Genomic DNA, 26,430 nt, shown 5'->3' with positions numbered 1-26,430 from the left:
TCCCCCTAACTGGGACAACATACATTCTCTAAAAAGGGTTCTGGGCCAGGGGGACCAAAAGAAACAAACATTTAAAAATAAGTATCTCATGGAAGGAAAATTTGTAACAAACAGTTCCAGAAGCCCTTACCTCAGGACCCCATTTACAAGCTCCTCGACTCAAAAGTCTCTGAGCCAAGCCTGCTCAGGATAGTCTTCTGGAACCTGGGACAGAGATCACCACCCATTTGCAAGCTGAATGGCTTCTAATTCCCCACTCTTTTGCTCAACTTCCTGTTTTTGTTTAAATAGATCAATCCTAGGGCAGAGGAGGGAGCTTCCTTGATTATACTCAGGCTGTTCTGATTGTGAGCTCCTGGGCTGACCACTACAGTGGAAGTTCACTCCTTCCTTTCCTACCTTAGTTCCTCCTGTGCTGCTGACACAAATGGTAGTCCAGCTCCTCCACTGATTACAGGCGCTCGCTAGTTGTGGTACTTCATCCCAGCTGATGCCTGCACATTCAATATCCTCTGTCACTGTCTTCTACCAATTCTTCCTTGGCCATCCGTGCTTTCTCTTTCCTCCCTCAGGTATCCAATTCAGCGCTTGCTTAGCATGTCTCCCATCTTCCAGACTGTGTACATGTCCCAACTACCTGAGCCTTCTTTCTTTGAAGATATTTTCTAGCATGTCCTGCTGCCAGCTCCCTTACTCTCACATTTGTTTTGTCTTTCCATGAAATGTGTAATATCCTCCTCAGCTGTCTGATAGGAGTCTCCAATCTCTTTTTGGCCTCTGTCATCATGCACACCCCTTCTCAATACTTTGACATCTAATTTTGATTGCCAAACACTATCTCATGTCTCTGATCCTGCTCTCAGGTAAACTTTATGTATTTTTTCTCCTTTACACATTCCATCATAGCCGTACTGGCTCAAATAAATACTTAGGATACTTCTTATCTTCCCCTACAGTTATCAAGGGTAGTTGGTGGGAGGAGGTTGTTATAAAGCTATATGCAAAAATTAGAAGAAACTGATTTTTTTAAAATCATTTTAATACTTTTTGAAATATGTTGGTACAGTTATATTCATAGGGATATACAGTAATTGGTGTCTGAAAACTATGGAAGCGTTTCTTAGATACTGTGATTTGTCCAAACTCTCATTAGCTGCTAATTTCTCTGTTTTCTGATTAGGTCATAGCTTTATGGAAATTCATTCCTGTTGCTTATTACATGGACTGTTGGAACTTTTTGGAACATGCTTAAGAATGAATTTTGAAGCTAAATATATTCACAATTAGTGGACCACAGACCAGTATTATATTTAGAAATAAAAATACATTTGTGTTTGTAAAGACTTTTTACAATATATACTCCATTTATATTAAAATGATTTTTCTTTAAATATAAAAATCTGAAAAGCAGTAGCTGTAATAAAAGTTTCACTTTACTCTATAGCAGCAGTCATGTACGGGTAGGACAGAGCACTTTTTCACAACAAATCACAGCATTATAAATAACAAGAAAATGTGACAAACTGAATGCCAACTGAAGAAAGTAAAATAATTATGGCTTATCTGTTAATGCAAAGACTGTATAATATAAAAGAAAATAGAGTATATACAGAGTTACAGTAACTAATAGGAACTAACTTGAAGTGAATTGATTTTAAAGGTTACTACATTTGGCATTAACAAGTCCAGCAAAGTCACTGCATTTGTATCCTCTTTAAAACCAACAGAACAGTTATATTTGTGAAAGGTTTTTTTTTTTTCTGTCTGAATCAATTTTTTTGTCCGTGAGTTCTCAATCTTGCAAGGTGTTGCATAACTCCTGAAGGTGCTAATCACTGCTAGCTCCTAATGATTTCACTGATTACAAGATGCTCAAAAACTTGCAGGATCAAGCCTTTAATACAGACAACTGTTACAATAGATTAATTTACCCCTGTCCAACTGAACAAACAAAATTTGATGTGAATTTGTAGCTTCTCTCTAAAAAGTAAAATGGAATATAAAAAAGTAAAAAAACAGATGTTTTTAAAATATGTTTTTAATAAAATACAGAACTTCAAAACTTGTAAGTTCTAACACTACACTTATGAAATCAAATAGAGTATGAAATCAGACATACTGTACTAGAACAAGCAAAGGGCTTTTATTCACTTGAAAACAATAGCAGTATGGAAGATCTCTTCATTGCATTACACAAACGTCCCTGAGATTTTTACATAAACAAGCTATATTCTGTGTCTATTAAATATTGGAAACCTACGGTGGGATCAATGAAGGGACTTAGGTGTTGCAACGCTGAGCGTCACACTCATTTTTTAGCGCCTAGAAAATTACAGGAACACCACTGCGATCCACCAAGCAGTTAGGTGAGTTAGGCACCTATACAATCAACTGGGGAGAGACAGGTGCCTCAGAGAGCAAGCCACAAAAGCTAGCATACTTGGCAGAGAGCCCCGCAAGCTAGCCAGTGGGAGCTACCAACTAGAGATGTCTGTACTAAGCTCTGCCCCACCCTCTCTTGGAGATAGGCACCTAAATCCAGGTTGCAGGGAGGCACCTATGTCTATGTAACAATCCATTAACAGGAACCTGCTACCTGGAGTTAGATGGCATAGGCGCCTAAGGTGTTTCTTGAGGGAGTCAGTTAGGCACCCGTCTTGCTCCACAGAAAATGATGGTGATGGCAGGGTGGCACCCACCATATAACTTCTCAGCCAGTGGTTAGAGCACTCACCTAGGGTGTGGGAGACCCAGGTTCAATCCCCCCCCTCTGCCAGAAGGGGAGAAAGAATTTGAACAGGGGTCTCCCATAGCCCAGTTATTAGAATGCCTCTAACCCTGGGCTATGGGACAGTCTGAGGTAAGGCTCCCTCGCTCTTTCCTATTGCACTGTTGATAAATAATGATGCTTGGAACTGGGGGACTGGACTCCGAACATCCTAGGTGCGTGACCCTGGCTCCAGTACTTAGATTTCAAATGGGACTTGATCTGATAAGTAAGCTCTGAGCCTGCCTACTGGATCAGGCCCTGCACATAACTTAGGTATCTGAATGCCTATCTTTCCCTGGTTAGTGAATCACTCTGGGGCTCAGATAGGAGACAGGCATCTGGTCAGCTAGAATGAGGCAGCACATGGCCAAAAGAAGCAACATACGTGCCTAGGGAACTTTTACTCTAAAAAACTTCAGTGTCGAGTGAGTTCATGTGCCTACAGAGTTTGGCAGGATTTTTTGAATCACAGTGGAGCCAAAACTTTAAGTGCCTAAACCAGGGACGTAGGCACCTAAGTCTGGGATTTAGGTGCTTATGTACTTTCATGGATCCCACCCATATGGGTTACTGAGTGTCATACACTGCAATTTTAGATTTCTGCATTTATCATCCCAGCAATAATGCTGTTTAATGCTTGTAAAGCTAGAATATTTTGTTTGGTTACCAAAAAAACACAACAAAACCCCGACAAAACTCACCATACAAAGTTAAGACTCTACAAATGCAAAGACATCTTTTGCACAACTTATTTTAAAATCAAGTCCAAAACAATGTACAGAAATGCAACAACAGGTACTGATTTGAAAAAATGCACTTGAAAAATATACGGTGAAGTTACTTTTTAAAAAAAACGCTCTAAGTGTTTCAAACATTGTGACAAAAGAAGCATAAATTATTGGTAAAATAATTTCCAAAACAGAAGGCCTGATCCTGCACTTCTTACCCTTGGCAAAATCTCCCTGGTTTTGGTCAACGTAAGACTTGCCTGTGTAAAACCTGCAGGAGTGTCCCATAGTGGCACAAAACATTCTCCGACTGGCACCGGGCTAAGCTGAACACTGGGTAAGCATTGTTAGAATTGAGGTACTTTTTAAAAACAATCTTCCTATAAGATTTACATTATGACAGCACTATTGTGCCCCTTAATGTTTGTGAATAATTTTCCTGTGTCTCTGATTTGCTGTCAATTTGTTTAAAAATGAACATTCCACTTGACTAGAAATCTAGAACTAAGAACAAAGGTTGAGTTGTGGTGCTCCTAAAATGAGATTTGCTCAACAAAAACAAAGTTGAACAAACAAAGTCTAACAAGGCAAGTTAGAGTTAAATTTAGTTTACAATTTACTGTATTTTAAGAGAACAAGTAGGATCATATGGCTTGAATTAGAAAACACTACATTCACTGACTGACAGCTAGAGATAATGGGGATCGTGCCCCCAAGAAATATACATGTAGGGGACACTCCATACACAGGTCTTCCTTCCCTCACAGGGTAAGGGGCCTCAGTTAACCTCAACAGATTGTATACCCCTTCTATGTGGGTCTGCAATGGACCATGGAGAAGGAGTGCATGGGTCCCTCAGAAAGGGCATTTGAGCCTGGAGCTGTATTTATCTTTTCTTGACAGCTCCTTGACATATGTTAAAGGGACTGAGGCCAGAACTACTGGAAGTACCGAGCCATGATACAGGGACTCTGTGCAGGTAGTTCTGGCTTCATGCAGATCCCACAGAATTCTGAGGGTGGGGCCTGGGCCTGTTTGCAGGGTGGCAAATCCTGGTTCCTAAACCTCAGACTGATGTGGAGGAATTTCTGCATGGGAAATCTCACTGATATTTCCTTCTCCCAAACCTGGGGGTTTTATCAAAGGAAAGAAATAGGGGATGGGATGGTACAACTCCATCAGCATGCAGTCCTGGTAAGATGGCTGATAGTTTTGTTGTAAACTACTTTTTGGGAGTGGGGGCAGAAGGGCATTGTTAATCCTAATACTGAATTGTGGATTTGGAGGTATTTTCTATTTTTAGTTCAACCCCCAAAGCAGAATCCTTATTTATAGTTAAATTCATCATCACATGAAGGTTACAAAGTCAGACAGACAAAAGAGCAGCATGTAATAAGGTTAATTACGTGTTTAGCATTCTCATTCTCAGAAGTGGCCCACTGAAATCATTGCTTTATCTGAAGCAGCTTCAATTCCACTTGCTGCCTGTATTTTTATAAAATGTGGAGAGAACCCAACACTTCCACAACAGATACATAGGGGGAAAGTAGGAAAATAGATTGTGCTGTTTTTATGCTTGTCCATTTCAATTTAACTTTTTTTGGGGGGAGAGGGGTTGCTGTACAAATAGAACTAAATATTTGTTCCCTTTCCCGAAAAATATTTACAGTACATCACACAACAGCCTAACATATACCTCTGCATGTATCGCTGGCTAATAATGGACTCAAACAGGCACATTGAAAGTTGCTTAGTAAATTATCTAACCTCCTTCAATTTGTTCTACAGAGAAGCCAATTCTTCATTGACAATGAAATTATAAAACTATATTAATAAAGCACAAGCCCTTGTGCAACACACTACACAGAATGCCAAGTTGCTATACATTCAGTGTGAAAACACTAAAAATATATTCTGTGCATCTCCATCTTGGCAAGGAAATGCATTCAGTCTTTTCATCTCCCTAAAAGCCCTACCAAAGTGATAAGTCACTCTTTTTTTGCATTGCCAAGTAAGGCAAATACTGGTGATGCTAATTGACCACATATTAGGACACGGTTTAGAAAAATAATCCACTTTCTATTAAAGTATTTCATTGTCATGTCCTTGTAGTAGCAAATGTATCCTGATGAAGAAAATGAACAGAATTCCTCACAGTTTGCAGGTTCTGATAGGATATTTGCACACACGTTTTGCCCACACTAAAGACAGACGGACGGATGGATGGATGGATGTGTATAATCCACAGCAACCCAAAGGGCAGACTTTGTTCTGTGTTCCAATATGTCCTCTGAACAAACTTCAGTTCTCTTATCCACCCATGTTGTCCCTTATATGATCCACTCGCACCGCAAGCTCCCTAAAGGAGGGACGCTGGCTTACGTTATTGTTCCAGCATTCTGTCATGATGACATAAATCTGGGGAAGACATCAGAAAAGAGAGGTTACTCACCCTGTGCAGTAACTATAGTTCTTCAAGATGTGTGTCCCTACAGGTGCTCCACTTCAGATGTGGATGCACCTCACGGGCCTTTGATCAGAGGTTTTCATTAGCAGCGTCCATGTAGCTCACACATGCATCCTTGTACCCTGAACTGAGGCTATAGCAGGCTGTGCAGGCAAACCACCCTCAGTTCTTTCTACACCACCAAGCCTCAGAAGGAAACTTTGAAGCAGAGGGGAAAGAGGGTGGGTAAAGAAGCACCCATAGGGCCACAGTCTCGAAGAACTATAGTTACTGCACAGCGTGAGTAACCCCTCTGTCTTCTTCGAGTAGTGTCCCTGGGGGTGCGCCAGAAGCAGGAGAGAGTTTCAGAACAGAGTCCAGCACAGAGGAAAGAACTGCATTGCCAACTGCCACATCAGCTCTAGAGGCACTGACTAAGGCGCAGTGCCTGGAGAAGGTATGTACCAAAAACCATGTAGCAGCTCTGCAGACGTCAGATACTGGGACATTTTAAAGTAGAGCCATAGATGTAGACTATGATCTCGTCAAGTGAGCTGAGCTGACACGACCGTAAGGGGTGGAATGCTGGCAGCCTGGTAACAAGCTATAATACACCCAGAAATCCATTTCATTTGTCTTTGGGTAGAAATAGCACATCCTTTAGAGCTATCTGCAAAGGAAATAAACAGTCTAGGAGATTTATGAAATGATTTAGTCCTATCTAACGGGGTGAAAGGAGTGCTCCATCATTAAGATGGAGCTTGATTTCCCAATTCTTCTGTGCCTTGGACTTGAGGGCTAAATAGCAGTGACACTTCTGTGGGATGTGTGACTCTCCCAGACAGAGAACGTACTTAGAGGGTTCATTGCTGACAGGGAAAGCCTTTCTACATGTGAGGCAACATTTAAACCTCAGTGAGCTGGACACGCCCCTCACAGGGAGGATTTCTTCAGAGGAAATTAAAGAATATTTCAACAACAAGTAATTAACTTAGAAAATTTTTCACTTGACCACAGCTCAAAGAGCCACTACTACTTAAAAAAAAAAAAAAAAACCCTAACTAACCTAAACTAAACGAACTCAGCAACCAGCTGAGGCACTCACAATACTTAAGCTCCATGTCAGGCAGAAACGTTTGAGAAGGAACTGAGGATGTTCACCTATGCAGCCTGATATAGCTTTGGTGTGGGGCACAAGGATACCAGCAGCGCACGTGTGGGTCAAACCGACACTGCTAATGAAAATCTCCAATCAAAGGTGTGTGGGATACATGTGCACCTGAAGTGGAGCACCCAGAGGGATGCTACTCAAAGAAGAATTAGTATTACATACATAGAAACTTCAACTGGTTTTAAATACTTGGACCGGGTCTGTCATAGTGTAGTAGCTGCCGGAAGGGGATCTGAATTAATCTTTTGCTTCTGAACAATGGGCGTGGGAGGGGGGTGTCACACTAGGCACCGACTTCCCTTGTTTTCCGTGGGTGCTCGACCCCCACTCTGCCCCGGCCCTGGCCTCATTCCAACCTCTTCCCCAAATCCCCGCACCGCCTCCTCCCCTGAGCACGCCATGTTCCTGCTCCGACCCCCAGTGTGCAAACACCTGTTTGGTGGCGGCCGGGGGAGAAACACAGGGACGCAGCACACTCGGGGGGGGGGGGGGGGGGGGGAGGGAGAGAAGGGAGCTTGTCTGCCACTAATTTTTCCCCGTGGGTGCTCCAGCCCTGGAGCACCGACGGAGTTGGCGCCTATGGGTCACAGTGCTGCAGAGACTGAATGATCAGCTCATGTCTCACTAATCACTTTCTTTGATTCATGGAAACAGAAGCAGTGAGTGAGGGCATCTAGCTTTGCTCTACCAGAGGAGTGATTATAATAGCAGGGCTTTGAGTTTGTGGGGAAAAAAGTTGGGTAGATCCTCGAAGCAGTGAAGACCCTGGACCCATTTCCCAATAGAATTAGAAACATTCCTTAAAAAAAAAAAAAAAAAGCTTGTAATCCATCAGGGGGCTAAATGGGAGAGAATCACAGTTTCTCACTGTGAAAAAGCACTTGCATCGTGCTCTGGTAGGTTATGTAATACTTGACCTTGAAATGTTGACATTATTTTTGAGATAAGTTGGAGAAAATTCTAAAAATTTAATGAATTTTTTCCTTCTTTCCTTGAGGCCTGAACAGTTTGAATTGTGATAGCCTGGCTTAAGAAGTGGAAGGTTACAAAAATAGAAGCAATTAAAATATATATATAAAACTAGAATATTTCTAAGACATCTGGCAAAATACATGATGAGTTTGTGTTCTCAGATAAGGGTTTTGCATGCAAAAACAGTTACACACACAAAAATGCAAGCACAAATTCAGAAGCCACTTCTGAACATTTATTTTTAATGTGTGTATAAATTTAACACAATTACAATACAAGGCTCAATCCTATCAAGAATTATGCACATTCTTAACTTTATGTACATGAACAGAGTTCCACTGACTACTCCCCCATGGGACTACTCATGTATTTAGAGTTAAGCAGGTACGTAAATCTTTGCAGAATTAGGCCAGTCTCCTCCCTAACAAGTATGTGCATTCCTAAGTTTGCTGTGGGAAGAGAAATAATCAAGCAAAACACAAGCTTTTTTTTTAAATCTGGAAATTAAATGCAAAAAAACTGTTTAATAATAAGGTTGTATAGTTAAAGTCACAAGAGTCACGAAATGCAAAGTTTAATGATACTGTTGAAATCTTAACTAGGATGCTAATAATATGTAGTATTCTCTATTCCTATTTTTCAGGTTACAATAGGTAGCTTAATGTGTTACCATTTATGTTGTAAAATTTCTATGTGCAATGCAGCCAAGTTAATGTGATTGTGACCACTAGAACTTCTACATTTCTTGACTTTTTGAGATTTAAATTTTTCAGTTTGAAGGTTGCATTAATAGTTTTTTCCTTTAATATTACAAGATGCCAGCCAGATACATTAATAGACTGTCTGTTAATCTCCCAAGGGCCTTATTAAATTTGCAATTCTGAACTTAAGTCTGCTTGTGCATCTATTATAATAGGTCACAGGTAACCTATCCAGAGATATTCAGCAACATTTTTACATCTAGGTTATTGACAGATTGCCATACTAAGAAGCAGGAGCTGAACGTTTGATAATTACTTGGTCTTATAATCACCATAAAATAGCAGCACAATGTTCTACAGTGTTTGACTATGCATCCTGTGTAAGTGATGTTTCTTCAATAACCCAGTCATCACAGAACAGAGAGCTTATATTTACTATATATTCACCCTGGCTGATCCAGTGTTAAGACAAAAAAATTAATTGTAATACCTCATCAGGACATCCATCTGGTCTCGGCAGCCGTCCATTGTTCTTCAAAAGCTCTATCAAATGGAATACAATCATCTGTCCTTGTTTATCATTACCAATCATGCGCATGAATTCCTGAAACACAAAGCCAACTTTTATTCATGTAAAAGTTATTATACTTTGTAACACTTTGAAGTGAATTTTTTTTTGGTTTTGAAAAATCTATGACAATAGCGTTAAGGATACTCTAGATAAGGATAAACTAGATAAAGGCAGTAATTATGATGCAGATAAGGCAGAAATATTTAATAAATATTTCTGTTCTGTATTCCGAAAGAACCAGGATGATGTCTTCATATCTTAGAGTGACAATGAAATACTTTTTATTCCATCAGTAACTACGGATGAGATTAAACAGCAACTATTTAAAGTTAAACATTTTTAAATTTAAAGTCAGTGTGCAGCCAAGAGTATTAAAAGACTTGGCTGAGGATCTCTCTGAAGCATTAATATTATATTTTAACAAATCTTGGAACACTGGAGAAGTTCCAGAGGACTGGAAGATGGTTAATGTCATGCTGATATTTAAATAGGGTAAAACAGGATGACTAAGGTCATTGTAGGCTAGTTAGCTTCACATCAACCCCAAGCAAAATCATGGAAAAGTTGGTACGGGACACAATCAGTAAAGAATTTAAAGGATAGTAGCATAATTAATACCAATCAACATGGTTTTGTGGAAAATAGGTCTCGTCAAACACATGTAATATAGTTTTTTGATGAAATCACATGTGGTTGGTAAAGGTAAATGTGTAGACATAACAGACAATCTTCTGTAAGGCATCTGGCTTAGTTGCGCATGATGTTCGGACAAAAAATTAGCACTATACAAAATCAACGTAGCCTATATAAATGGATTAAAAGCCGGTTAACTGATAGACTACAAAAATTAATGGTAAATGGGGGCCTAATCCAATGGGGGAGTTTTTAGTGGGCTCCTATAGGGATCTGTGCTCAGCCCACTGCTATTTAATCTCTTTATTGATGATTGAAAGAAAATATAAAATTATTGCTGGTAAAATTTGTAGATGACACGAAAGTTGGGGGATTGGTAAATAATGATGGGGACAGTTATACACTCAATTTGGATTGCTTGGTAAGGTGGACTCATGTGAACACCATGTATTTTAACACAATCAAACGTAAAGTCATACCATCTAGAAACAAAAGAATACAGGTCATATTTATAAGATGAGGTACTGTATCCTGGAAAGCAGTGACTCTGAAAAAGATTTAAGGGGTCATGGTAGGCAACCAATGGAACATGAGCTCCCAGTGTAATGCTGTAGCTAAGAAGGGTCTTAGAAATGGTTGCAAATAGCATTAAGATGCGTCAGTCATACTTGAGGCTTTAGTATGGGAAAGTCTGACATTTGAGTATTTTAAAACTGTTTCATACAGTTATGAACCCTAGTATGGCTACGGCTTTTACAGATATCAGATAATTTTTTACCCCAATTAACATTTTATGCCTACTAGTGGGTTTTCAGTATATTTCATCCTATAACTGCATGCTGCATTACGAAAATCCAATTCTCAGCATAAAAGGAACGGTAAATAACGATCGATTTAGATCTATGTATGATCTAAATCTTTAGTTAAGCTCATGAGAGAAGGAACTTCAGAAAGCTGTAACTATGCACTGACCGCTGGAGGGCTTTTGCTCTTTTCAATATATGTGAAGAGTTCATACAGGACCACGCCAAAGCTCCACACGTCAGAGGCCACAGAAAACTTGCTCTCTGTCAGAGATTCTGGAGCATACCTGTATCAAAAAGTCATGGGAAACATCAGCAAAGTTAATATAGAAGGAAAAAAGGGACATTCTTCTGCACCTTTCTTTTTTTTTTTTTTTTTAGGATTAAGGCATCTTAATTTGACAAACTTAAAACATGTCATGAGTAGATTTTCTTATTACATGTTTACAGACGTTAATACCTCTGCATTTTATTATATTACCATCACTTGTATCTATGCTTTATTTTACTTCTTAAAAAATTATTTAAATCGTCCTGATTTCTGTTTCTACAGCAGTGTACTCAGAATGCTTTATCAAAACTGCCTTACTTATACAATATGATGAACACCACAAAAAACCCTCTCGTGTGAAGAACCTGAACCAAGGCTATTGACATCAATGAGCGTCTTTCCATCAATGTCATTGTGCTTTGGCTCATGCCAACTGACTCTGTTCTCATTTAAGCCCTCCTGCCCCGGTACTCAAGAATCTAATATCTATGTATGCTGAACACATATTCTCAACTCTCTTCTTTAGAGTATAACATTTCTAGAGTGCTTAAAGCTGACAAGTACAGCTCATGTAAATAGCATGCACTCTGCTCAAGAGTACAAGTAAATTAAGCTCTTTCACATAAACATGCATCTATATTAGGATTTCCTATGGTCCCCATCTCCATAGTATCGTAATGGCTACACAGAGTCTTCGCTTTTCCCTTCCCTAGTTAAAAGGAGACTCTGCTTCTAGATTATTTTTTAAAAGCATCTATCTGATTATTACAGAAAAGTGTTATCAAAGAGGAGGATTTTGCAGCGTGTCCTGGAGACTCTGGATGATTTAGACATACTTTGAAAACTCATCCCTCACCTGAACATTAGCTTCTACTCTCACTGTCCAGGGAGAAACTCTGCTGAATGTGGTCAGAAGACATGGACCTTGGTATGCAAGAAGCTGTCTAAGATATCAGGCAGGCAGATATGAATGCTCAACCTACAAGTACCTCAAAGGCTGAAAACTTTAAAGCCAGTGAGAACGTCTATCTGGTTACAAGAACTGCAAATCCAGGAGGGAGAGTCCACTGAGATGGGTTTCTTTGGAGAACATTCTTCACATTCCTTTAAACTTTTCAACCTTTTAGCACCTTTGCTGATCAATACAGTAACTCCAATTAGGGAACATGCTCATTTAAAGTTGTGCAATGCTCCACTATTACCTTGTTTGACTGCCTGCTTTCTCCACAGCTGTTAGCCTCCCTACACCCTCCCCACCGCAGCACTTCCCACCCGCCAGCAGACCCCACAGATCAGCACATTCCCCCTCATCCCCCTGCCTGCGGCAATCAGCTGGCTTGCAGCATTTAGCAGGCAGGAGGGAGGAGCAAGGATTCAGCGCCCAGGCTCCCCCTCCCTCCTCTACCTCCTGAACACTGCAAGCCATCTGATTGCCCCGGGCAGGAGAGCAGGGGGGAGGAGCGAGGACTTGGCTCGCCTCCCTCCTCCCTCCCCTGCCTCCTGCCTGCGGCAATCAGCTGGCTTGCAGCGTTCAGAAGGGAGAGGAGGGAGGGGGGAGGAGTGAGGACACAGCATGCGAAGTAAAGGGGGAGGAGAGGCGGATCAAGGGTGGTGGCTTGGGGGAAGGGGTGGAGTGGATGGGCCGAGGGTTGAGCCTCCTGTCCCCAGCAAAGTCAGTTCCAGTGCTTGCAAGAACAGCAAAAGGAGCAGCCGAACAATCCATCCTCTTCCATTCTCTGACTCCACCACCTCAACCAAGCTTCATACTCAGCAGTGATGAGTGTAGTATTAAATTGCTTCTTTAAAATTGTTTAAAATGTATATAATGCCTTTTGTCTGGCAAAAAAAATTCCCCTGGAACCTAACCCCCCCACACACTCCCCTTTACATAAATTCTTACGGGGAAATTGGATTCGCTGAACATCGTTTCACTTAAAGTCGCATTTTTCAGGAACATAACTACAACGTTAAGTGAGGAGTTATTGTATTAGAGAATTAAAAAAACCCAGCTAGAATACACAGATTAACAACTACTTCATGAGAGCAGCTTGAAAATATCCACATTTACAGATTTCTATACAATAACTAAAATCCTGTGCGTGACTTTTTATGCTGAGCCAAAGCTACGGACTTTGCCTTTTAGACTCCACAACAAACAAAAATATTAGTATCTTTCAGTGCAATAAAATCCAGCTCTGTGCACTACAAACACCCGGCCTTGTTTCATGAAGCAAATGAAAACTCACCAAAATATAGGGCTTTCTCCAGGCTCTTTCACTTTGTAGTATTCTTTGTCTTGTGGCAGGACTTTTGTCAGTCCAAAGTCCCCAATTTTAACTCTGTTCTCATTCTCCACTAAGATGTTTCTTGTTGCTAGATCCCGGTGAATGTACCTTTTTGTGCCCAGATACTCCATGCCCTAAGGGTAAAGTTAATACACAAATTAAATAATTGTTATTAAAACTCAATAGAGATACAGGGCCAAATTTAGCACTGGCATAAGTGGCTGTAATTTCATCAATTTAAATACAGTCATATTGGTCTATGGCAGTGGTGAATTTGGTTCAGAGAGTTTAAACCAAATACAGAAAACTAGCAAGCTTTTTTGTCTGAATGCCTATCTTTTTTGGAGAGAGCTTCAAGGTGCAGTAAATTTCCTTTGCCGAGGGGAGCTGATTGGACCCTCTTCTGAGCCCAGCAACATTACTCCTAGCTTATTGAGAAGGGCAGCTCCTGTATTTCCCTCTCCGGGACCAAACATGCTGTGCTAGCAGACCTCCAGCCATTAGCCCAGGGAGAATGAAAGCCAGGCTAAGTTTCTGGCATGATAACACCAAGTGCCAACCAAGCCAGCCCCGTCTGACTGCCAATCTTGGCTCTGCTTCCCCTTCTCTCCTTTGCTTGCACTATCCAGCTCTATTTTATCATCCTTTTTGATCCCCACAACCTGTGTGATCTTCCTCACATCCCCACTAGCACTCACCATCACAAACATTCACTCTCATACTCTGAGTAGGGACAACCTATGACCAATGCTGCCTTGAATAAGACATCCTTTCTGTTGTTGCTGCCCCTAGATGTCAAACCTCCTACAGGAGCAAGCAATTTGGCTATGGTGCCTATTCCTTTTGTCACTGCTGTGACAAAGTTCCTCCTCTATCTTGGTGGGTCCTGCGCTTATTGGCGGATTTTCTTGCCTCAGAGATTCACCATATGGGTTAGGGAACAGCCCAGAGACCTTCCCCTCTGGAAGAACCCACAGTCCAGGTCAATTGGGAGGTTTGGGGGGAACCCAGGCCTGCCCTCTACTCCGGGTTCCAGCCCAGGGCCCTGTGGACTGCAGCTGTCTATAGTGCCTCCTGTAACAGCTGCATGACAGCTACAACTCCCTGGGCTACTTCCCCATGGCCTCCTCCAAACACCTTCCTTATTCTCACCACAGGACCTTCCTCTTGGTGTCTGATAACACTTGTGCTCCTCAGTCCTCCAGCTGCACACACTCTCACTCTTAGCTCCTTGCGCCTCTTGCTCCCAGCTCCTCACACTCTCACCACAAACTGAAGTGAGCTCCTTTTAAAACCCAGGTGCCCTGATTAGTCTACCTTAATTGATTCTAGAAGCTTCTTCTTAATTGGCTCCAGGTGTCCTAATTAGCCTGCCTGCCTTAACTGGTTCTAGCAGGTTCCTGATTACTCTAGTGCAGCCCCTTCTCTGGTCACTCAGGGAACAGAAAACTACTCATCCAGTGACCAGTATATTTGTCCTCTACCAGACTCCTGTACCCGACTGGTCTGGGTCTGTCACACTGCTGAAATATGAGAGGCGGGAACATGGGCGTAGTTTGGAGGAGGACAGGTGGGCATTGCTTCCCCCCGAAACTGCAAACCTCAAACAGATGCATAATTTGCCCCTCCACACATGGCCCCTTTGGCCAGACTAAAGATCCCCTCCAAGAAGTTAAACTATGCTCATGGGAGGGGAACCAACTATAGTTTTTTATGGTAACTAAAGAGAAAATCCTGTTTGGGCAGCTGTACCTGGTGGGGAGGAGTCGACGCAGCACAGAGTGTTTTAGAAGCTGACCAATTCCAATGTATAACAATTAGGAAACATTACGCAAGCCAGCTATTCAATGACTCTATACAAATCCTTTCCTTTCCTTCAATGCATCTAAAAACCAGCAAGCGTTGCTCATCAAAATTTTGGCTGCTGACCAAACTTTTTGGCATAAAAATTTTCCTTGCCATTGCAGGGGCCTCTCTGCCTGTGGCACATACTACTCCTGTGGGCTGTAATACTTTTGTCTAATCTTGGTTGTTGGGTGTAATATGGTGGTGCTGAGTGGTGCTGGAGGTGTGGGATATGCAAGAAGTCAGACTAGATGATCTGGTGGTCCCTTCTGGCCTTACATGGTATGATTCTAAAAATTAAACCTATGGTGCAAGAGGAATAATGTTTTGAGGATGAGCACCAGAGGCAGCAGGTTCAGGGCCAGATTTACACCTTACACGCCCCTAGGGACAGCATCTTCAGCGCTCCCCTCCCTGCCCTCCCTCCCCCTACAGCTGACTTTCGTGTTGCACACAGTTTTGGAGAGGTAAGGCAGCCCTAGCATATCAGCGCCCCTAGCACGTGCCTACTGTGCCTAACTGGAAATCCAGCCCTGAGCAGGTCACATATTTTCCCTTAGCGTTTCCCCACTCACCTCTGCCCCAGACTTCTGTCAATCTTTTTGAACAGATTTTTCCTTATTTTCTTTATACCATTGTGTACCAGTACTTTATTTGCTGCCAGGCAGAAGGATAGCCTGATGCCCTCAGATGCAAGCACTTAATGCCTCGCTGTGGATGGCACATTAACAATGTTAGAGCTGGCACTTTTGCCCTAAAATCCATATATGTCCCTTTCATGATGTGCCTAGTTTCCATTACAAGACCTGACATCGCTCTCAAATCCTGGCTTCTTCCATGGCTGTCCTGATTCCTCAGTCAGGCCGCTGGACTGGGAAACTGGTATTGTTTCTGAATACCACCTTTGCAGCTATTTACCTATGTTTCAGACACTGTAAATGGAAATGCTATCCTCCTCTACCTCTAAGCCTTCGGCTGAAAACAACCCCATGGTTTATAATTTATAAAATGCACAAGAGATTGATTTATTTGAATCAGGGCTGTCATAGGGGCCTATTATTTATTTGCCATGTAACACCACATGGTATATATTTGTCCAGCGATGTGTCCCTTTTATTTCCATTAATTTTAATGGGAGTCATGCACATATTGAGAGGAAAGTATGGGCCACAGTCTTACTCTGCCAAACGGAACCTGAATCCAATGTCTTCACTATCTTTTAGCTTCCCTCAAGACAGAAAGTGTCCAGAAAAAATTGTCGCTGGTGACAAGATCCAGCATTATATAAATCCATTGAAATTTCAGCAGGTAATAAACAGAAAAGGACAAGGAGAAGTAGTTTTGAAAACGCCAGACCAACATTTTAAAAAAATGAAATAACTCCTTGGATCTCTTAATGGAATACGTTTTTAGACCAAAAGAACAACTGCATAAATAAAAACAGCAGGTACAAAATCTCACCCCAGAACAGTAACTTTGCCTACAGTGATTAGCTCCAATCTTTTTCCTAATTAGAAGACAGAGTCGGTAAAGTACGATTTCTGCGGTTCCTCTCTCAACATTGTGTTGCAATCAGAGCCAGCTTCTGCATTCTGGCCAGGACTTAAAAATGATTGTGCCACCACTCCCCATCCCCCAAACATCCACGACCATCATACCCATGAGCAAAGCGCTGCCTTTCAGAGCTGAGGAAGGGTTAGAGAGAATTCTCAGACACATTCCAAAGTTTATTAACTCATTTTACGTAAAAAGCATGCGTGTGGGTGAATCTGTAGGTCCCACCAGTCTCCTACTGCAGAAGTGGAGCCTGGACCCCAAGTGCTTGTTCTTTTCAACCTAATAATTGGTTTATATCAGCTATATTTGCAAAGTTATCTCTGCAAGAGAACTAGCTAGAAGTTTAATTAAAAAAAAAAAAACACGCAAAGATTCTCCTTTATATTTCTAGTTGCCCCCAAATCCAAGGGGCTCATAGCTGGGCTTTGTAGGGCCCGAAAGGCCAGTTTTGGTCACAGTGCTACTGTGTACATCATTTGTTGCTTGCTCAGTGTGGGCTCTTGAAGAGTTTAAATTAAATTTAAGTATAAAGGAAAAATATTCAGACTTCAAAAAATGACAAATGGTTCCAAAGCTAGTTCAGGAGAGATCAAAAGTGTATCAAGAACTTCCCAAAGCAGGATCCAGAGGAGGGAAACTCACCCAGGGCCAGTCCCCTCCCTGTTCCGCTACCTCCCAGCACTTTGCAGAACTGCACACAGATTCCTGCACTTTGCCACCATACAACAGGCTCCTGCTGCACTAACTGGCATCTACAGAAGCATCCTCATTAGTCACAAGCAGAGCTGCCTCTGGGAGTGCTGATTTTCATAGCAGAGGGCTTGCAAAGTGTCAGCTACAAGCCATGAGGCTTAGGAAATAATGGGATGGAGAAAAGGGAGGAACAGAAGAGATGACAGGGGAGCAAAGAAACATGGGTTAAAATACTGATGTGAGAGAAAAGATCAGAAAATGGGGAGGATGGTACTATTATAGTTGAACAACCAGATCTTGAAAAATCTGCTAGCCCACGATGAATAGAAAGCATACCTAGGTGTCATCAGCTTCTGGAAAATCTAATCTAAGCTTTTATTTAAAAACAAAGAAAAAAGCTTGTAGCCCTTATGGCTGCAAAGATATCCTTATGGCTTCAAACACAAACTAAGTGGAAGCGATGGCATGCTTTTTGTCTGAGTCAGACAGACAGACAAGCTTCAGTGCTTCTGTTGCAGCTCACATCTTTATCAACTAAAGAGTATATTGGCATGTACTACAGAATGCTTTACTTTCACGCAATAAGAAGCACGTAACACCAATATCTAAGAGGACATTTGACCAACCCTAGCTTAGAACAAGCAAAAAGGTGATTAGTTTTCTGAGATGTGGGGTCACCCTATGAGAAGGAGGACATCTAGTTACTCCGTTCTACTCACAAATGGTGAACCAGTGTTGACAATGAAAACAAACATTCATTTGCTGAATCAGGCATTTCTAATCAATAGAACAATAAACATTCTTTAGAGGGAAGCACTGCTAACAGACTGCAGGTATGTACATTGTTAACAGCATCTAAAGGTTTTCTTACCTTGCATATCTGAGACGTATACTGCAGAAGTTTCTTGTGATCCAGCCTCTCCTTGTGTTTCTGGATATAGTCTCGTAAACTTCCATATGGTAAATATTCCATGATTAATCTCAGATTTCTACGACCTTTTTAAATACATACAAAATATAAGGTTAGATTTTTGTCATTTCTTAATACAAATAATTATATATATCTGCAAATAAATTTACTAGCAAACAGTGCTGAAAATATTTAAATATTTCACCCTGAAGGCTCTTCTATTCTTGCTCCATCAGAACATGTGTAGTTCAGAACAGTCTTACATAGCCTGTATCACACCACATTCTTACTCTGGATGGAAATAAGATGGATTCATTTGCAGTTTTAATCTTGGCCCCTTCTGCACTATATGTACCACCCTGGTTTTGTAACCAGGACATGACACCCTCCTTTGACCTAGATACAATAAACTCAAAGTTGAACTACGTCCACAGAGCAGGACACAACACAGTTGTGTGTCAGATATGTTTGCACGTTCATACTATCACAATGCCCAACCATGTTTGTATCAGTGCATCCTGAGAAATCTGGAGTCGTTACGGCACAACATCTCAGCAGGGAATACAAAGTCAGGAGGCCATACATAGAGTGCCACCAACAGCACATGGGGCAAGACACTCCATGTAGTAAGACACCCCACGGATCTGGAAAGAAGTAGGAGTGACAATCCAGTTACGTGGGTATGCTCAGGGGTCCCAGCCACACAGCAAATAAAGCTTCAGTTTTGCAATGGACAATGCACGAGCGTACCACAGCATCCATGCAGAACTGAAGTGAAGTCAATAGGAAAGAGTATCATGTTAATGAACACAATATTAAACACATACTTGTCCCTGTCTACATGTTTAAAATCACATTAGTAAACACCATGTATTTTTCCAGTGTACAGAAGATCTGAAAGAAAGAACTTCTAAAATTTGATCTATGTTTTATTTTACACAGTGCCAACATGCCCAGAATGCACACAATGAACTGAGCAAAGCACATGGATTTTGTGTGGTGTGTATGTACACATTGTCTTCTATGAATACTTAGACATCCTCGCTCTCTCAAACCTCAAATTCTCAGAGCTGGACACTTTTCTAGTAAAGTAAATAAATATACAAACAGATGCATTCAACCTAGAGCAAACTAATGACTTCATAATTGAAGAAACAGTCACAGGAGCGAAGGAGAATTCTCTATTAGTTTACCAGCAATTTTATAACCAGAAATACTCAAGTGCCTTATCTAGAGTACACTTTAAATAGCACAAGATTCTGCAATAAAATCGGCTAAGCACAAAAAACTGACAATGAAATAGATTTAGGCCCTTTTTAAGAGGCTCCACAGCAGACAATTTTTCTCCAACTATTTTCTAAGGAAGGAGCATAATGAAAGTTGATCAGTCTCTCAGTTTTACTCTGTTCCATAATACATCATTTGTGAAATAAATGGCAAGAACACGCAGACTAAAATGAAACACTACTTCACATAGCACACATTCAGCCGCTGGAATTCACTGTCACAGGTGGACAGTGAGTCAAATATTGTGCCTGGATCACTGAATGAATATTAATGCTCTCTGTAGTTCACAAACTGAGTGTGCCATACTGGCTCAGTTCATTTGTTCATGAAATACACTATCTTGCTCCAGTATCAGGCAATATCTGTTGCTTCAGAAGAAGAAACAAATCTCAGCACTAATACGCCTACCCAACAGTATTCAGTGCAGGGGTTGGGGGCTGGGGGGGAGACAAGGGGGGATTTCTTCCTGAGCACAGCAGGCTATCGTTATACTATCATCTTTTAGGAAAAGATTACTAAATCGGTTTCTCTCAAGAGAACAAAAGACCTCCTTTGCAGGGTAGAATGAGAGGCCACAGACAAGCTCAGCAAAAATGTTCACAGTCTGTAGGCCCTAGGGAAAAAAATTACTCCAATGAGGCAGCAAGTGAGAGCAAATCTACTAAATTCCAACTAATCCTGGTTTTGATTAGAGAAATGAGTGAACGAAGTTATGTAGCAATTTAGTCCTGCTTTCTCTGAAATCAGAATTTATAAAGGCAATCTTCTTCCACATTTTCATTTACCTAAAATAAATCAAATTGTTACCGCACAGTAATGGGACACAGTCACAGAAATGCATTAAAACTTTTCTTTAACCCCTGAACATATTTTTAATTAAACACTGTCAGTGAATGCTTAGTTATTGTCTTTTAGCCTGACCAGCAATGTGTATTTATCTACTTAAACCCACATTAACATAAATGCAAATTTGTGTACCTACACTATGCTACTGCTGAAAGTTAAGTGCTGAGGCACAGCCACGATATTTGCTTAAGATACATGTGAAGGTGAAGTGGAAATGTTTATTTCTGAATCAAGAGACTAATACTATGTCCAAAGTTATATTTGATTCATGCTTTAACTAGCACCCCCAACACAAAACAGAAATTAAGCTTTTAAAGTTCCACCTCGCTACACAGGTGAAGATGGTAGCTGCCATCAAGTTGGTCAGCAATGTTAACAGCTTGAAAAGCTTCATTTTGGTTTGAAAACAAGGCTTTTTAAAGCAAAGACCATGGGTGAAATTCTGACGCTACTGATGAGAATGGCAAAACTCCCACTGACTTCAACAGAGCCAGGATTTCACTCCATGACTTTAAAGCTTCTAAAATGTTCCCTGGCTATTCTCCTCTCATAGAGGAAGTCCATGAAGTGGAGTCCACTCTGCTGAGATGGCAGTGAGTTAAAAACAAAAAGAGGAAGAAATATTTAGGTTCCCCCACATTTTTATGGAACTTTTCATGACTTTTTACATGGACTTTTGTCTGTACTTTATGGTGTGATTAGTTGCAAATAGTTACAATTTTTACTTTTAAAAAAAGCTATCAGAGAATAGTTGTCTATAACTGCAACAGATTAACTAGATGAAATCGTGTCCATTTGGCTTAATGAAGCACTGTATGATGGACACTGATTCTTTTGCTATGCCATCTATAAAAGCTCTTATAAAATCAGGAAATGTATCCTAACAACATGAAAACATTTAATGAATTCTGGCTTTGTTTTGATTAATAAACATCTATAAAAGGGGAAATAAAAACAACCCAGGAAACTACAGACCAGTTAGTTTAACTTCTGTGCCAGGGAAGATAATGGAGCAAGTAATTAAGGAAATCATCTGCAAACACTTGGAAGGTGATAAGGTGATAGGGAACAGCCAGCATGGATTTGTGAAGAATAAATCATGTCAAACCAATCTGATAGCTTTCTTTGATAGGATAACGAGCCTTGTGGATAAGGGTGAAGCTGTGGATGTGGCATACCTAGACTTTAGTAAGGCATTTGATACAGTCTTGCATGATATTCTTATCGATAAACTAGGCAAATACAATTTAGATGGGGCTACCATAAGGTGGGTGCATAACTGGCTGGATAACCGTACTCGGAGAAAAACAACAAAGAGTCTGGTAGCACCTTAAAGACTAACAGATTTATTTGGGCATAAGCTTTCGTGAGTATAAACCTCACTTCTTCGGATGCAAAAGTGAGGTTTATACTCACGAAAGCTTATGCCCAAATAAATCTGTTAGTCTTTAAGGTGCTACCAGACTCTTTGTTGTTTTTGTAGATACAGACTAACACGGCTACCCCCTGATACTTGACGTACTCGGAGAGTTGTTATTAATGGTTCCCAATCCTGCTGGAAAGGCATAACGAGTGGGGTACCGCAAGGGTCGGTTTTGGGACCGGCTCTGTTCAATATCTTCATCAACGACTTAGATATTGGCATAGAAAGTACGCTTATTAAGTTTGCGGATGATACCAAACTGGGAGGGATTGCAACTGCTTTGGAGGACAGGGTCATAATTCAAAATGATCTGGACAAATTGGAGAAATGGTCTGAGGTAAACAGGATGAAGTTTAACAAAGACAAATGCAAAGTGCTCCACTTAGGAAGGAAAAATCAGTTTCACACATACAGAATGGGAAGAGACTGTCTAGGAAGGGGTACGGCAGAAAGGGATCTAGGGGTTATAGTGGACCACAAGCTAAATATGAGTCAACAGTGTGATGCTGTTGCAAAAAAAAAAAAGCAAACATGATTCTGGGATGTATTAACAGGTGTGTTGTGAGCAAGACACGAGAAGTCATTCTTCCACTCTACTCTGCTCTGGTTAGGCCTCAGCTGGAGTAGTGTGTCCAGTTCTGGGCACCACATTTTAAAAAAGATGTGGAGAAATTGGAAAGGGTCCAGAGAAGAGCAACAAGAATGATTAAAGGTCTTGAGAACATGACCTATGAAGGAAGGCTGAAAGAATTGGGTTTGTTTAGTTTGGAAAAGAGAAGTCTGAGAGGGGACATGATAGCAGTTTTCAGGTATTTAAAAGGGTATCATAAGGAGGAGGGAGAAAACTTGTTCACCTTAGCCTCTAAGGATAGAACAAGAAGCAATGGGTTTAAACTGCAGCAAGGGAGGTCTAGGTTGGACATTAGGAAAAAGTTCCCAACTGTCAGGATGGTTAAACACTGGAATAAATTGCCTAGGGAGGTTGTGGAATCTCCATCTCTGGAGATATTTAAGAGTAGGTTAGATAAATGTCTATCAGGGATGGTCTAGACAGTATTTGGTCCTGCCATGTGGGCAGGGGACTGGACTCGATGACACTCGAGGTCCCTTCCAGTCCTAGAATCTATGAATCTATAATAAGCAGTGTGAGCAAGGAAGGACAAACACCTGTCAGGGATGGTCTAGATAATACTTAGCCCTGCCTTGAGTGCAGGGGACTGGACTAGATGACCTCTCGATGTCCCTTCCAGTTCTATGATTCTATGTTAAACACTTTACATACCAGCACTGTAGCACACTCCCTTGTATTTAACAATGTTATCGTGCTGCAAGGATTTAAGGATTTCAATTTCCCTTTCAAAGTCTCGTAGGTGCTCTTCTGTGCTGTGTTGTAGCTTTTTTACAGCCACCACCTCTCCAGTATTGTCTTGTAGTGGGTCATACCGGCACATCTCGACACTGCCAAAGTTACCCTAGACCAAAACAGAAACACTTAAAGTAAAAAAGCCCATGTCACAGTCATTTCCTAATTACCTGTGTACAACTGCACCAGGATTAAAGGGACCAGATTTTCAAAGTGAAAAACCAGGACAGCAGGCTGGGGGAGGGGTGGAGGCGAAAGAGTATCACAGGGGACAGTTTAGGTGGGATTGGGGGAGATGTGTTTGGGAAGCATGTTGAGGAGGTGGGAGCCACCTCTGTTCCCTCTCTGCCTCCTCAATTTCTTCCCACTCACACTTCAGAATTAATAGCTGGGACGTGTAGCAGTAAAGGGTGGGAAGGGATAAAAACAGCATTGACTCCACTGCAGCCTCTTAACAGTTTTCAGCTATTACTGCACCTTTACAGTATTTCTGACTCTTATCTGTGGGCCAATATCCTGCCCCCATCCCATTCCCCAATTCTCCTTTATTTCTTGATCTTCTCCATTTGTCTCTCTATTGTGTCCTTCTCCCCCCTCCCACACACACATTTTGCTAACTTACTTTCTATGCCTGTCTTCATTTTCCTGACCATAAGTTTCTGCTCTGTTCATTTCCTCTCCTTGCTAACTAGCTGTTCCCAGAACTATCCCCTGCCTCACTTATTCACCCTTAGTCCAGTGTCTCCCTTCTTCTGCCCGAGAAACTAACTCTTCTGTCTCCTGTACTCTACCACAAACCATCTGCAGATGGGGGCAGTGTTACTAGAGTCTCTGATTCCGTGTGTCCAGAATGTTAACATGTGACAAGCATGGTGGGGAGAGGTTCTCAAAAAGCACATGTGCTTAGCTGGGGTTCTGTCAGTTTCATCAGAACTGCTGGCCAGCAGCACCTTCATGCAGCCAGTCTGCAGAGGTCTGCAAAACATGTAGCCAAACACTGGTTTCTGCAACATAACACTTTCAATGCCAGCCCCTGTTAACAGAGACATTCTCAGTTTTCAGAGGCACTCAGTTGCCCTATTCAGGATAGTTCAGATACAAAAAAAAAAAAAATCAGTTACACTGCAGAAGAGCTCAGGAGCTATTTTAAATTAATCTAAGAGCAGAAAATAAAAATGGAAAAAGATAGGTCTATCTAGGTGTTAGTAACACACTCCTGAAACTTTTAACCACTCAGTGCCACTAGATTCAGTGCAGAGATTCCATCCCAGAGTTCTGTTCTGTTTAGTGATACCCTACCCAGTGACTGACAGGCAAATCTGGAAGGAATGTGCATTGTGCTTATATCTGTCTGGAACCATATTTACACAAATTTATTCCAATAACACAAGGGTGCAATGAAAATGATGTACAAGAAGTCACCAGGAGGAAACTGAAAGGTGGGATTCTTCCAGCCACTTAGGAGGGCTTGTCTACACTTGAAATGCTACAGCTGTGCTGCTATAGTGTTTCAGTGAAGATGCTATCTACACCAATGGGAGGGGTTTTCCCAGCAGCATAGGTAATTCATCCCCCAAGAGGCAGTAGCTAGGTCGATGGAAGAACGCTTCTGTCAACCTAGTGCTGTCTACAGGGTGACTTAGGTCAGCTTAACAACGACACTCAGGAGTGTGGATTTTTCACATGCTTGACAGACGTAATTAAACTGACCTAATTTTCTAGTGCAGACCAGGCCTTAGAGTTCAAAACTTCCTTCCAAGTTGCAAATTACCCATAAATGAGAACATGCAAAGTCATCTCAAAGAACCTCAATTACACCTAAGTAACCTTATTTCTTCCAGTCAATTAGAGTTCAAAGCTTCCTACCTTGCCAAGTTGCTGTAAGAACTTAAGGTGTCTCTCTTCAAATTGTGTTGGGTCCCTGTCTTCAAACGCCCCAGAAAACCCAAGAGCACCAATCCTCATGTTTGGTAACATGTCATTTTCTGTCAACAGCTCATAATCTGGGCAAAAACAAACAAACAAAAAAAAAGATGAAAGGGCAAACCTTGTCATTTTGCTGACATGCTCCCCCTTCCCTCTCTAGGTCTATCCAGAGCATAATAGTGGATTGAACTCAGTTTCCTAAATAAATATCAGATAGTAAGTTCCTGGCATAAAGAATGAGTTATTACAAACCAGCAAATTGGAGTGACACTCTGGATGCTGCTGGGCCAAAAAGAGAGACTGGTCTTGACAGCTGACTCATAGTGACCCTTCTCTTAAGAGTTTTCAAACATGGATTTTTGCAAACCAATCCTTGCTGGTTTAACTATAACACCTACTGTGCAATGGCCCCTTTTTTAGGGGGCACAACATTCAAAAATCAGAAGGGCATTTGATAACCAGGGAGTAAGTCTGCAGGAACAGTAGCAAGTTTAGCAGTATTTATCCCAGCTACTGGGAGAAAGAACAAGGATCACTGATATAATGTACTTCACTAAGAAGCTAGGACTGCAATCTTGCCAATATATTTGAAATCAATATTTATAATACAATGAAAATGTTTTGAATGATCCCCCAGTAAAATTCACTTTTAATAGCAAACTGGAAAACAATAAAATAGATTCATTATAATGTCTGTTGTTTATGTTGTGGTAGTGCCTTGGACCAGGATCCCATTATTCTAGGCATGCTATGGACACAGAACAAAACAGCCCCTGCCCCAAAGTGTTTACAACCTTGGACCAAAAATCCATTCCCTTTCCTTCATGAGCTTACCTGGTGTGAACAAACTGTTAAGATCACGTATAATGGCTCTGAAAGAAGGTCTGAAATCTGGCTCATAATCCATACAGTTGTTTATAAGATTTGCTAGTTCTGTCCAGTTTGGAGCAGGAAGCTGGTGCCTATCTTCATAAAACTGTAGCTTCTAGGATTAAAGACAGAGAAGATGCTTTAGTGTATAATACCATTCTCAGCAGCTTTGTGACAAACATGGTATCTGTGGCAGAACAGCCATTTCTGGTTTAAATGAGAAAGACCAACTTATTTCCTTTGCACAGGTGATTCTGTGCAGCCTAATTAGGATGAAGCAGTAAGAAAGGTTTGCCCACCTGTGGGCTGGCTGAGGTCTGTCTCTACCCTTATTCTGACTATGAGAGAGTGTGGATGAG

At 41.3% G+C, this 26,430-nt stretch overlaps 1 protein-coding gene across 3 annotated transcripts in view; it reads right to left on the bottom strand.

The window, feature by feature from the left end:
* Positions 1-2,124: 2,124 nt before the first annotated feature.
* Positions 2,125-26,430, bottom strand: part of JAK2 (Janus kinase 2) — a 141,997-nt gene continuing 117,691 nt past the window's right edge. For all 3 annotated transcript variants that reach the window (XM_054031926.1, XM_054031927.1, XM_054031929.1), the window contains 8 exons: positions 26,036-26,186; positions 25,142-25,278; positions 23,195-23,384; positions 18,318-18,442; positions 13,313-13,485; positions 10,965-11,082; positions 9,279-9,392; positions 2,125-5,916 (listed from right to left, as the gene is read on the bottom strand). In XM_054031926.1, the coding sequence (XP_053887901.1) occupies positions 5,809-5,916; positions 9,279-9,392; positions 10,965-11,082; positions 13,313-13,485; positions 18,318-18,442; positions 23,195-23,384; positions 25,142-25,278; positions 26,036-26,186 (1,116 nt within the window). In that variant the 3' untranslated portion in view covers positions 2,125-5,808. The remainder of the gene's footprint in view (positions 5,917-9,278; positions 9,393-10,964; positions 11,083-13,312; positions 13,486-18,317; positions 18,443-23,194; positions 23,385-25,141; positions 25,279-26,035; positions 26,187-26,430) is intronic.

Source organism: Malaclemys terrapin, chromosome 6 (genome assembly GCF_027887155.1).
Source record: "Malaclemys terrapin pileata isolate rMalTer1 chromosome 6, rMalTer1.hap1, whole genome shotgun sequence".
NCBI classification, from domain to species: Eukaryota; Metazoa; Chordata; order Testudines; family Emydidae; genus Malaclemys; species Malaclemys terrapin.
The sequence above is the reverse complement of the archived record's forward strand: the minus strand, read 5'-3'. Positions and strand labels throughout refer to the sequence as shown.